Below are 13,733 nucleotides of genomic sequence, written 5' to 3'. Positions count from 1 at the left end.
TGAGTTTGATATTTTGATTTTTCTTGAAGTTTTTATGACAAATGGCCACTACATAAGCTACCTCATACAGCTGTTACATATTATTTACTGTGTATTTCTGTTCTGTGATCGCTTTATTTATTCAGTATTAGTTTTCTTTCTTTTTTACATGCTGTTTGTTTACATATTTTTCCAGTTGTACTTGATTTCTTTATGCACTGTGATCATTTGACCCCTTTACCCACACTGTATTACTCCCTTATTCTTCTGATGATAAATATTTACCTCTGTTAATTTATTCTCTATCCTAACACAACCACGGCACATTCCCCACACTTCTTTTTTAATTCTAATTTTAAATGTATATATTCGGGATAAATGCATTTATTTTTGTGTGAGCAGGATTATGTATATATTGCTGCTGTGCAGTTATTGTCCTAACCTTGTTCTTAAACCACTGCTCTCTGGCCTTTTAATTGCCCCAGGGGATAAATAAAGTATTTTGAATTGAATTAAGTTATTATTATGTTTGATTTCTATTTAATTTGTATTTATTTTAATTTTAAATTTTGGGATGTATGTGTGAATGTGATAATCTGAGAATGTACATATTGCTGCTGTGAAGTTACTGACCTACCTTTTATACCATGGCTCTCTGGCCCTTTAATTGGGGATAAATAAAGTATTTTGAATTTGAATTTGAATTGAGCGAACATCACTGGGACTCTTCACGATATGCATCACACATTGTCAGCCAGGTGGTTTGAATACTGTTATTTAACATCACAGCAGAGAGGTAGTGTCTTCATTAGGCAGTTTGATTCCTCAGAACACTGAATGCATGTACATATGGATGCCCCTCCATCTCCTGTTGCAGAAAGTGAAGCCAAACTGCTGCTCAGACAATATGCACAGATGAAATTTGTAAGACAGAAACAGGCTTTCAGATTGACTTTCTGTTGAATTTTAATGTTAATATGAATTCATAACAGCTTTACATGTTTGAGATGCAGATGACATACTTAATTCACCGAATACTGTTACTGTGAAAACTTCCTCATCAGCTTGGATGACCTTTGACCTCTCGCCCTCTGTTAGCACCACAGTTAGGACTTCTGTGCAAGGAGTGTGCTCAGTTTGATCTTCCCGTCCATGGAGGCGGTCAGGCAGGTGCCGCAGTCCACGGCAGAGCACCAATCGACTGTCACCACAGGAGCTTTGTGCCCGCCCAGTGACAGCACACTCTCCAGAGCTGGCTCCCCATTGGTCAGCTGGAGAGAGGGGAGTGACAAGTGGACATGTCAGCAGGTTAAAATAATAAACACAACTTTATTGACATCAGAATGTCTTAAATGCAGCTGAAATAAATGGAGTTCCACACAGATCAGACAAAATAAATAAAGCTAAGTAAATAAATAAAAAATATAAAATATACATATTAAAAGGAAATTATTCCTGTTGATGCTACCATAAGAAAAAACAAAAATAGCTTTATTTTAATTCAAGAAATATGTAAAAAGACAAAATTAAACCATTTGTTTCTTTTGAAGGAAGAAAAAACGTTTAGATTATTCAAATAAATTATATAAAAAATAAATATAATTTAATGTCAGTGGTTGTATATGAACTTAACTGTAACGTAAAGGGGGAAAGAAAAAAATACATACATTCAAAGAGGATTTTATAAGAAGTTTAAGGGTTAAAAGTTTGTCATCAGCAGCTGATGTGGATGTCAGGGAACATGTGAACATGATGATGAAGATGAAGGTGTATTTACTCTGTATATGAGTCCTCCAGAGCTTGAACAGGTGAGGACATGTTGTCCTTCAGAGTCGAAGGCGAAGAGTCGACCTCGAGGAACCTGAACCTGAACAAGGAAAGTGAATCATCACATTTATTAACATTTATCTGTGTCACCTTTTTATTTACACATAATTCAACTGATGGTTTTATCTTATTGTGCCAAACTTGTTATAACTTTGACATCTGATGTGCTTTAGAAATAAATATGTAAGTTATAAAAGTGAATAAATAAAAAGCTTGAGGGGTCGGTTGATCAAAGGTTTGATCTAGATCAGACTGATCCAGATTTGAGTTACCCTGGCCGCGACCCTTTGCTGCACGTCTTCCCCCTCTCTCTACTCCTAACCTTTCTTGTGTCTCTCTTGTTGTCCCATCAATAAAAGCAAGAATGCCCAAAAACACAACTGAAAATAAAAAAATCCAGATTTTGGAGTCCACTTTGAGATCATGCGATCCACATGACTTTATGTCCCGGTTTCCCAAAGATAAACTGGATTAATTTAACCTGATCCAGATACAGACTTCTTAAAATCTCCAGGACTCAAAATGGGACAATGTACTACATGCTTTGTCCACAGGGGGCGCCAAAACCCCACAAACTGAGAGATACATATAGTTACGAAAATTTGAATTCTGTTTGATATTCAAGGGTTTTTAATGAGTTAATTTAAAGGGACAAAATCATTTACAGGTTCAGTTTTCAGGTGAAAATATTTTTAAAAAAGTTTTTTATATTATAAAAATGTGTTTTATTTACCAGTTTAAAAGTTTTATCACATTTAGTTCTTGTAATCCATCAGGATAACCCTGATGTTTGTAGACCCTAATCTAATTTTTTGAAATCACAAACAAGGTTTTATCAAAAAAAATATCAATTAATAAAAAAATTTAATCTCTTTTTTCCTTTTGAACGACTTAGTTTAATATTTAACCCCATCTGACAGCTTCTATCTGATCAGATTATCCCTGAACAGCTGGACCCTGGAGGCTTTGAGGTGAACCAGACTCACCTGTTTGTATCCGCTGTAACCTGACAGGACGAAGGGCCCCGTGGCGTCCTGAGGTAGAACCTGCTCTGACTGCTTCACCCCGCATCGATGGATGTTCCACTGGATGAACTGAACGCACGAATCAAACACAAACATCAACATCACGTTTGAAACTCTCATCCCGTCTGAAGCTGAGTCCTTAAAAACACAAACCTTCCCGTCCTCTCCGATGCTGAAGACGGTGTTTTCGTCGTAGCTGAACTCCACGCTGTAAACTTCTCCGTCGTGAGCTCTCCAGCTCATGGCGCTCTCGTAACGCTGCATGTCTGCAGAGAGTCCGAGGACAGAGTCAGTGCGGAATGAGACAGACTTTCACATCTGACTCAGAGTTTATAAAGAGGCTGTTTGATGTAAATATATTATCTGTATTATATGATATGTAAACTGTTACTCTCTATACATTCACTGACCGAACAGTCTGATGAATCCATCGGCTGCGCCGGTCACCAGCAGGTTCCCGTTGTGGTTGAAGGCTGTGCAGTTGATGGCTACTGGTTCAGGTTCTAAAGAGAACTGGACCTGAGAGGAACAGACAGAACTCTGAATGCACTGCAGATACTGGACACACACATGTAGCTCTCATGGTTCCTGACTGATTTATAGTTGTAATCTTAATATAATAATACAAATATCTGAACACGTAAACTTAGTTGACACCGTCTTTCTTTGTACCTGTTGTTTGACCGTCTTGGTGTCCCACAGCAGCAGCTGTCCCGACACTGGGATGGGAAGTCGAGGAGCAGAGTCCAGGCTCCCGGATCGACTGAGAGCTGCAGCGGAGCAGACGAAGGAGGAGCCGCTGGGACTGCAGGCCAGAGACAAGATCCTGACAGACACACAGAGAGGACGGTTTGTTAGCAGAGACTAGAGCTGAAACCTTTAAACACGACATTTATAAAATTAAGAGCCTGACACTTTAAGACATCAAAGATATCAAAGTGACTCAGTTCAAGAGACAGATGCTGCGGTTTACCGAGGATGAGTCTCATCGATGTTCATCTCGTACAGATTCTTCTTGGCATCCGTATCGTAGAGCCGCACCGTGCCGACTCCACTGCCAAGTAATAACTGAGCACACGGACAATAAAACACACACACACACACATGAAAAAGCTTGTTATTGTCATCTTCACTCTCACTAACTTTTATGTCCTACAGACTTAGCCTAAATTAAACTTCAATCACAGCTTCAACCACTCCTAACTCCACAAAACTCAACTTTAAACCCTTAAAAATGTATCTGCACATTGTGCTTTAATCTTTTAAACCCCCCCGTTATTGTCTTTTAGCTTCTTAGCTTTCATTTATTTTGTTATAATTTCTTTCATCACTTTTATCTTTAAATGCTATAATTTATTTTTTTATTGCTTAAAGCTATATTATTGATTATATTTATCTATATTGCTTTTATTTTACGTTATCGCTTTTCCCCTCTTTAAGTGCTTTATTCCCTTTTGTAATGCTTATATCCCTTTATTTATTTATTTTCATTTCTTAATTATTTATTTATATTCAATTATATCATTATTTATGTATTAATTAATATTTTATTTCTGATTTTTTTTCATTCATTTTTATTTATTAATGTTAAACTGTATTATTATTTATGTATTAATTCATATTTTTATTCATTAATGAATACATTCATGTACTTACATTCATATTTATTTATTCATTTGTATTAATGATTTATTCATTAATTATTTATTTTACTTATCTTACTTAACTATTTATTTATTATTTCATTCATTATTATTTTATTTTTTTTGTACCATATTTTTCCAACCCTTATTCTTGTACTACTACTTGCTTCAATGTCTGTGTTGCTGCAACAACCAAATTTCCCCCTGTGGATCAATTAAGTATCATCTTATCTTATCTTATTGTTTCTTTCTTTAATCAACTACTTTCCTGGTCCCTTTGTTCTCAGTCCATGTTGTTGGGTTCTTGTGATGATGGGTTAAATCGTTGTTTGGGTTCTCTAGGTGTTTGTCACAGCACTTTGTAAACCATTGTTTCTGTATTTTTCACTTGAGTAATAAGGATTCACATGATGTGCAGTGTGTGTCATGTTTGTACCAGTCTGTCCGGTTTAGTGGCCCACTCCAGAGACAGCAGAGGAGACTTGGACATGATGGTGGCTTTCGTCTGCATGATGGGGTTGAAGGACCAAACCTAGTGACAGGTAGATAAAAAGCATTAATACGTGCTTCTTATGATTACTGTGCAGATACGTTTGCACAATCTGAATCCACCTTGATGACTCCATCCACGTCCAAACTAGCAACCCGGCGCCCGGAGCTGTCGACCCTGAGACACAGAAGAAGAAGAAAGGATGAGTTTAATCTGCAGATGTTTGATGTAGAAGAAGCAGTGGGAGTGGAAGTGAGAGTCAGACCTGCAGTGCATGATGGAGGAGTGATGCTCTCCATACTCCTCCTGGCTGAGTTTGATGAAAGGCTGTTCCGCTGACAGCCCTCCTCCCTCTGCTCCTCCTCCTCCTCTGGAGGAAGACTCTGGAGGTTCAGTGGAGGTGTCTGCAACAGGCTCCACCTCCCCCGCCTCCCCCTTCTTCTCTGGCACCTGAAGATGGCATGCAGAAAGATACTTTCAGGGATCTTGCAACACTTTGATAATGATTTCTTTGCATCAGGCTACAAATTGGAAGAAGTGTGGATGTGCAAAAGAAAGAGGGGAAGGGAAAAACGACAACTCGGATCATTGTGACTGGGTTTTGTCATGAAGAAGGATCATTTTGAACCAGCAGGTGGCGGTAATGCAACTGTTTAGGATCCATAAAACCCAACAAAAGAAGAAGAAGAGGGCTACTGTCTTAAAACTAAAATCTGATGAGGCTGCAGTTTTTCGGTACCTGTAATAGCGGTTTGGAGAAGAGCTCCTTCCTCTCCTTCTCATGATCCTGGATCCTCTTGTGTCTAGCGTGTGTGGGCTGGTTTGCTGACTGGTTTGTGGACTGTTGGGACTGGGAGCTCACTGGTTCACTGATGGGTGCCTGGCTCAACACAGGCTTCACCTCCTTGGTTTGGACCACCTCTTTGGACTTTGCAGGCTGGAGAAAGCAGTACTCACAGGGTTTTAGATTTCTGTTAGGACTAACAAAATCATGGCCGACGCTTTAGTGTGGCATGTTTTAGCTTGGCAAGTCCACGCTATCTGCAGCCAAAGTGGAGTCGATCAATCATACCCAACTGGATCAGCCAATGGGAAATTGTTCAGAGTGTTATCAATTTACAGCAAGCTTTGCAAATATCAACTATTCTACTTTCAAAATCTCCACTGTAGGCACGTTGAATACCAAGGTACAGGATATTTTAAGAGCTGAACTTGGGTAAAAATGTTCTTTTCTGTATTTGCACAAAGAAGTTGGTGTTTTCTTGGAGCACCCCTAGTGGAAACGAGAGGAACAACAGCCAACATGGTCGCCAATTTGTCAAAACCATTGGGAAACCCCTTCGCCAAACATCAAACCACCGTAAAATCAAAGATCCTGCAAATGTGTCCCCTGCTTAGTTCACAAACTAAAATTCACTCTCACCAGATTGATCGACGGGTCCTTCCTGCCTACTGCTACCTGGCTCGGCGAGGACCCCGTGGTGACCGGAGCCGGTTTCCCCGGAGTGCGTTTGGCCTGGGGAAGGAATGTGGAGAAGAAGTTTCTGGAAGGAGTGGTGGTGGTGCTGATGGTGCGTGTGCTCGACACCAAGTCCCTGAGAAGGTGGAGGAAGAGAGAGAGGAAGTTAAAGAACAGAGCATGGAATGAGGACAAATGATTCAAGATGGGATGCAGGCTGCAGAAAACACATGTCCAAGTCCTATCCATCAACACTATGTCAAACTTTGGAGTTGCCCAAGGTTGGGAGCAACCATCCAAAGAGGCAACTGCACCAAAGAAACTTGAAGAAAGCCGTCACAACAAGGGAAGAATACTATGGACAACAACGCATGGAATAAAATACAATCTAAACTTCCTGAGTCAACTTTAATTTCATCAAATTGAAGGTATGTTTCGTGTAGATGTGGAAGACTTTGTACTTTTGCATCTTTAAGTGTTGCCTACTTTTAGGTGAAACACTAACTGGTGTGTAATCGCCTTGCTCATTTGGTTACCATCCAATGAAGCACCCTTTGATCCAAGAACTTAAGAAGGAGGAAGCTTTATACCCACAACAAGTCAGCGTGTTGAGTCATGCTTCAAACTACAGAAGGTCACTGTCTCTCCAAAGCTCTATATATATTTTGTTTTGTGCTTTCTGGGTTGATTTGTGATTGCCTGTGCATTGCAAGCTAACTGCCAACATGATAACCAAGAGAGACGGTAGTAGTGCTACTTGGTGCCAGACCTCCAGACTGGCCGATTGCAGATGGATCCAATTGAAGGGTAACAAAGGAGAATACCAAAGAACCGGCCTTGTAGTACTTGGCAGCTTTCATAATTTGGGGTTTGTTTGAGAATAACTGGACAAGCTGTTAGGATTAACAGCTATTAGGCCAGTGTTGTTGGAGGCCTATGTAGTTGACCATCCCATCTGACATTGATGGATTGCAAGCCTGGTTATCATTTTAAAGACAGTCTACTATTGAATAATGGTGCAAAATGGTGCATCAGGTTGAGTTTAGAGCAAACAATATTCCCCTTCAGATCTGTTTTGTGCTTGAAAATGTTCCTGTTTTAATGCTCGTGGGATGTTGGGAATAAGTCTAGAGTTTTTCTTCATTTACATTTTTAAGATAAGATACGGCTGACAGCCAAGCCATTAATGTCAGAGTGATGAAGACACAACAGCAACTGTGCTCTCAATATCGAAGACGAAGATTGTTAATAAAATCTCTCCCACAAAGGGAACAAGTTACGGCAGGAACAGTAATGGTGAGGTGTCAGGAGTAGCTTTGAAAGGGTCTTAGGTATAACATTTGGGGGATGGTTCGTCATAGATGTGGACAGACAGGTAACAGGTGTCACTTACCTCAGTGACTTGTTGTAGATTTAACTTGGATACAAAATCTTCTCATTTAACTTAGATTTAATGATGTTGTTAAAAAAAAGATAAGGCTAACAACCTTTTTTGCAGGCTTACATCCCAGACCCACTGAAAATGGCTCTGCCACCCACTTTGGTTCCCGACCCACCAGTTTAGAAGCAAAAAGGAAAATTATGCAATAAATGCTGCAGTGGCTTTGTTATTAGAGTGAATTTAAAAATATAAATGTAGGGTAACAGATCTCTGGAGATCAGTGTAAGCATGATTTACCTTGAGTGCAAACTTTTAGTTCAATTCAAGATTGGCTTTTTCCATCAGTTACCTGCGGGGAAATTTGACGTATTTCGGGTTAAAGTTTGCAGAGAAACTTCTTTAATTTCTGAACAATCTTAAAAATATCTGTGTTGTTCGAGGGGGCCCATAGCTCGGGTAGCAACAGGCTTTTCAGCACCTTTGATGTTGGCTCTGTATTCAGATGAAAACCTGCCGTTTCTTCACATGATCAGACTCATGACCAGAGCCTGATTTGGGACTGAGACTGACTCCAAACTCTGCATGTTTTTCTATGCTGGACTCGTCATCATGCTCAAATATATTAAACTGTATTACTCTGCTGATTTTAGACTAACTTTATCAGTCAGTGTGTGACTCCCTGAGTGTGTGAGTTTGAGTAATTGATCGTACGGACAAAAAAACAACAATTCATGAGGTGAATTGTTTATTTGGCAACAGCAACCGCATCACAGCACACAATGTAATAAACCATAAATACTGAAACGTTTACAATAAGTTATTAAAATACTTAAATAGATATTTTAGTTAAATAAACACAGAATAATAATCTGCTGCTACGAGTGCTTCAAAGCTTCACTTGAGAAAAAGAGATCTGCTGTTTTTCTGAGTTCAGAAGATACTCGAATGTTGAGTTTGATTTTGGTTTGAGATGTTTATGTCTCCACTTGGAGTACAAGCTTAGAGTGAAGTGCTTTAGACAGACGATGTAGACTCTGCGTGCAAACTGAGCTGGTTTAAAACCTCCTCTCTGCAAACCTCAATCAAAGTTTCAAATAATGTTTCTTAGCGTCATGACGTTCTTATCTTCCTGGTCTCTTCCTGCAGCTTTGTGCAGATCTTGTGCATTGTGTTTGCAGATTGTTGTTCTTATTTTGTTTTTTTTATAATATTGAGCATGTGCAGCAATTAAAGAGACAATAAAGTGCATCATAAGAAACATAGATGGTGTTGTTATGAGCTTGCTGACTCTGCAGGAGCATTTAGATTCTGATCTGGAGGACCCTGCTGAGTTTGTGCTTTATCGATGTAAGAGGATGCATCTGAAATGCACTCAGGTTGCCTACATACTGCATATGATTTAGTCTGAAATAATGAATCGATAAATATCTTATAAACTCAGAAAAAGGAAGATGTTTCTTGTTTCTCGAGTGAACGCAAAAGTGCTTCAAAATTATTATTAAAAAGACTTTAAGAAGAGGATAAATGAGTTTCTTTGGATGCAAACATGTCGACTTTTCTCTATCTCTAAAAATGATGCAAAAAAGAAATCACACCTTAAAAACATCGACCATCAGCTTTACAATCCTGGAAACTGAGGCTGAGTTTGTATCTTAATCTACGTTAGATCTTCAGTATCCGTCATTCAGCACACAAAGGGTTCACGTCTGACTTCTAAGACATCATATCAAACATAGTAGTGAGGTTGTTTTTAAGGATCAGAAATAAAAGAGACTCATCAGGAGGAAAATAAAACAGAGAGAGAAAGCAGGAAGTCAAGACGGATCATGGAGAGGATTTTAAAGATGGCTGCCATCTGCACCAACACATCTCACTGTTTTAAGAGCTTCATAAAGTTTAAACAGCTGATATTCAAACGTTGTTACAACAAACCGATCAATAAGTTCAGTTAAAGCTTTAAAAACTGGTCTGAGTGAGTCTGTGTCAGAGTGGCAGCCAGCTTAGTCGCAGTCAGTAAACACAGTGTGGTGATCTTAGTGTCTCACAGCTCAGTGTCTCCCAGGCGGTCCATGTTCTGGACGTAGGCCGGCAGCTTGTGGTGGACCACCTCGTCTCCATCTCTCTGGTCCCGGTTCTCTGTCTGCAGGGCGAAGAGCTGGAGGAGAAGACGAGAGGAGACGAGACGGGTCAGGTATAAAGTTTGATCTCATACTGCAAAAATATATTGTGTAAAATATCAGGACCAAATTTAGAAAGAAGCCGACAAACTTTGGGCGTTCACCGACCATCTGGAGGAAGCAGACTGCAGGATCTACTCTCTTCCTCTGATTGATATCAGAGCCGATAATCAGAGAGGAGGTCAGCTGATATCATGTTTTTGGTTTTTGCATTTGATAAAATACAACTATTTTAATAATAATAACATCCTTTGAGTCTGCACCTTACAATCTAATAGATTTATTTTATTTATTCAATTTATTTGTAAAGGGACCATGTACAATATTTAACATAAATGTCACCATCTGATGCATTGTACCAGAGTTAGCTTAAAGCTAATTTACATCTGCAGTCCCTTAGACAGGTTATTTTAGCAAGTAACATGTTTTTGATTTAGTTATGATCTAGATTTTTTTTCATGCTGCATCTGCAGACATTATCTGTTCCATATTTTCTTATTTTAAATCAGCCTTGTGAGCACAGACGTCAGCTGTTGCAGATTATTTCTAAATGCATTAATCATCCTGATTTATCGTCCATCTTTAATACTTTGATGAAAGTGTATGATGAAAGGAGTTCATTCTCACCAGCTGGCGGAGCTGCTCATTCTCCTCCGTCAGGCTGGTCGTCCTCTGAACCTCGGCGTCAAAACTCAGCAGGACGGGCTGAGGTGGAGACAGTTAAGGAGTGGAAACCTGCAGATCTGAACACATGCACACTGATGCTCTCTCTAAAGACAGACTTGATGAGGATTAAACCTCATGCAGCACTTGACACTGACTCAGAAGGATATGCATACACTGGAAGAGGACAGACAGAAAGTTGTGAAGTGAGACCAGGAAGGTGTCGGCCCACTGTCGGGAGAAGTACGGAGAGAACGCAGGGTTCTGCTCGGGGGCAGGGATGAACGGCAGGATGAACCAATCACGCCACTCTGCCTGACCCTGCAGCTCCAGCGCCTGCTTCTGGAAGAACTCCTGAGTCTTCTCCAGGTTTCCTTTCTGCAGAGAGGAAAGAGAGCGTCCTTTAAAAGCCGTTCTCGTTCAGTTTGAAGCGTTGAGGTTCCTCCAGGAGTTACCTGGATGGTGTTGATGACGTAGTATCTGTACAGGCTGGTCCTCAGCTTGTTGACGGTTGATCTGTAAACGTCCTCCAGTCTGCAGAACAGACGTCTGTCCAGGTAGAGCCAGTACTCCTTCAGACCGAAGAGGTCAAAGTTTTGCATGAACTGCTGCAGCTGATCGATGATCTTATCCACCTGCAGAGAAGAAGACGAGAATAGGATAGAATAAGATGTTTAATGTGATGTATTTTTAAATGAATAAGACAAACTCTCTAAACTAAGATACGAGTTCATGCAGAGCAGGATTCCTCCGTGAAGACAAACCAAAATTAACCGACTATAAAAAACAATTCCTGTAAAAACTGAAGAAAAAGCAGACATAAGTTAAACTCTGTCTATGAAATGTTATCCCTCCTTCTTTCCTTCACTCGTACCCTGAAGCCTTTCTCCTTGTCCGCCTTGATCTCCCCGTCCAGGTTCTTCAGCGTGCCCGTGAACCCCCTGTAGATCAGGTACTCTCTCACATGCTCGTCTGTCCTCTCCACTGCAGACCCCATGGTGACCTCTGTCCCTGCAGGGTGATACAATCATGCATTTACACTTTTCTGATGATCAAACACCTGAGATGTTGTGATGAATGTTTTTACTGTATGCTAAACAATAAGGGAGATCTATCAGGAGGGAAAACATGCAGGAAATAAAACAGAACAGTTAATCCTGAGGAGCTTTTGCAAGATCTTGCACAAGCTTTTGGTTTCTCTGGATTAAACCGAATAGATCTCTTATGCAGAAAACAAACATTTAATCTGGATTAAATTTAAGATTCTTTGATTTTTTTTTATTTTATACATTTTCCTCCTGCTTGGTTTGGTAGTGTTTTTGGTGTTGTCTTGTTTGTTGCAGTATTAAAAAATGTCAAAAATATATATTAAAGACATCTAATGCATGATCATCTCTATTCCATGAGGGATAGGGTGATTTAATCTGACTGTAGATGATTATATCAGCACTGTGCATCAAAATTACTTTTTAAATATCACAAATACTAAACAGTCATCACTCAAGCATCTCCACATCACTTATATTGAGCTTTAAATTCAACTGAAGCTCTACGAACAGCCCTACACAGCTGCATCTGTTGATTGAAGTGAGTTAAAGTGTTAGAGAGTGAAACAGCTGAGAACATGCTGTCCTTTCGTGAATCTAACGGTGTCAACACCACAAACCGAACTCCATTCAAAAATCCGTCAAAATTATAAAAATGCAAAGTTAAAGTAGTAATCCTATAAAAAGTGCCTCACACTGAAAACTAGATATTTATAACATCATTGATGCTTAATACATTAAATTCAACACAACTGTCTTGAAATGAATGTGTCGTTTAAGCTCAGATGAGTTGTTAGCATGTGTACCATCCTACCAGACGACTCGAGTTTGTGTTATATTTTATGAAAACATTAAAAACTCTGCTGAGAAAGTCAAACAAATTATAAGCCGAATTAACAATACGATCCTCTTTATGTAAACCACACCTTACATTTTTGCTTTAATATCACCTACCTCTGCTGATAACCAATGTTATCTTAAATTGAGTGAACTCTCAGTGGAGTTTTGTTTTTCCATGCAGAACAAAAATGCAGCCGCTAAACCGTGCACGTGTGAAAAGTCGTTAAGATTCAAGCTCGAGCTCAAAACTGACTCTCTGTTAAGTTCTTAATTTAATAAATAGTTAAATACTCACAACAACAAAAAGCTCAAACTCTCTTCCTGTTGTGTTTCCTCCTGACAGTCATGTGACGACTTCATATGACGTTGAGACCATGGTTGAGACCAGCAGGGAGTGGAAGCAGGAGCGCCCTCTAGCGGCCGAGAGTCACCGGTCGCCTCTTATTTTTTCTTTCTCTCTCTTCCTGCTTAAACTCTTTCAGAATTAATCACACATTTTTTAAAATTTACCACGGAATAGGATAATGTCCATAAAAATGAAAATATTTTTTGAGGTGTAACGTTTTTTTAATCTGATTGTTTTTGTTATTTTTTGTTATTTTTTTATAATACTAATACTACTACTACTACTAATAATAATAATAATAATACTTGTTTTTATTACTATTAGTCGTTTTACTTCATTATTAATATGAATATGAATATTTTTATTATTATTAATATTATTCATATTTGTTTTATTTTATTTAGTTATTCAATTTAATTTAATTCAATTTTATTTTATTTTATTTAACTTAATTTAATTTAGTTTGATTCAATTTAATTGTTTTTAATTATTTACTTATTTATCTATTTATTTATTTATTCATTATTATTATTATTATTATTATTATTATTATTATTATTATTATTATTATTATTATTATTATTATAACCATTTGTAACTTAACATGCAAACCTACTGACCATTTTCAATCTCACATACTTATCCTTTTGACAATATTCTGGCTTTATAATTAAACTAATAAAAAAACTAACTAACTAACTAACTAACTAACTAACTAACTGACTAGCTAACTAACTTACTGACTAGCTAACATGCTAACTATCAAAAACACGTTAAACACATGACCAAAACAGAACAACAATAACAGAAAAAATGCTGCATAATAACAAAAAATCACTAAAAATGTTTACATTTAA

At 38.5% G+C, this 13,733-nt stretch overlaps 1 protein-coding gene across 1 annotated transcript; it reads right to left on the bottom strand.

Annotated features, from left to right (window-relative positions):
- Positions 1-920: 920 nt before the first annotated feature.
- On the bottom strand, positions 921-12,956 carry wdr91 (WD repeat domain 91). Its single transcript, XM_034709301.1, has 18 exons — positions 12,826-12,956; positions 11,519-11,655; positions 11,100-11,279; positions 10,815-11,022; positions 10,609-10,691; positions 9,850-9,959; positions 6,388-6,559; positions 5,704-5,901; positions 5,230-5,414; positions 5,087-5,141; positions 4,911-5,006; positions 3,805-3,899; positions 3,504-3,657; positions 3,242-3,350; positions 2,985-3,097; positions 2,793-2,900; positions 1,757-1,846; positions 921-1,250 (listed from the first exon to the last, which is right to left on the bottom strand). The coding sequence occupies exons 2-18, from the start codon at positions 11,639-11,641 to the stop codon at positions 1,086-1,088; spliced, it is 2,244 nt and encodes a 747-aa protein (XP_034565192.1). The 5' UTR covers positions 11,642-11,655; positions 12,826-12,956; the 3' UTR covers positions 921-1,085.
- Positions 12,957-13,733: the final 777 nt, after the last annotated feature.

The sequence above is a fragment of the Notolabrus celidotus genome, chromosome 19 (assembly GCF_009762535.1).
Source record: "Notolabrus celidotus isolate fNotCel1 chromosome 19, fNotCel1.pri, whole genome shotgun sequence".
Lineage (NCBI taxonomy): Eukaryota > Metazoa > Chordata > Actinopteri > Labriformes > Labridae > Notolabrus > Notolabrus celidotus.
The sequence above is the reverse complement of the archived record's forward strand: the minus strand, read 5'-3'. Positions and strand labels throughout refer to the sequence as shown.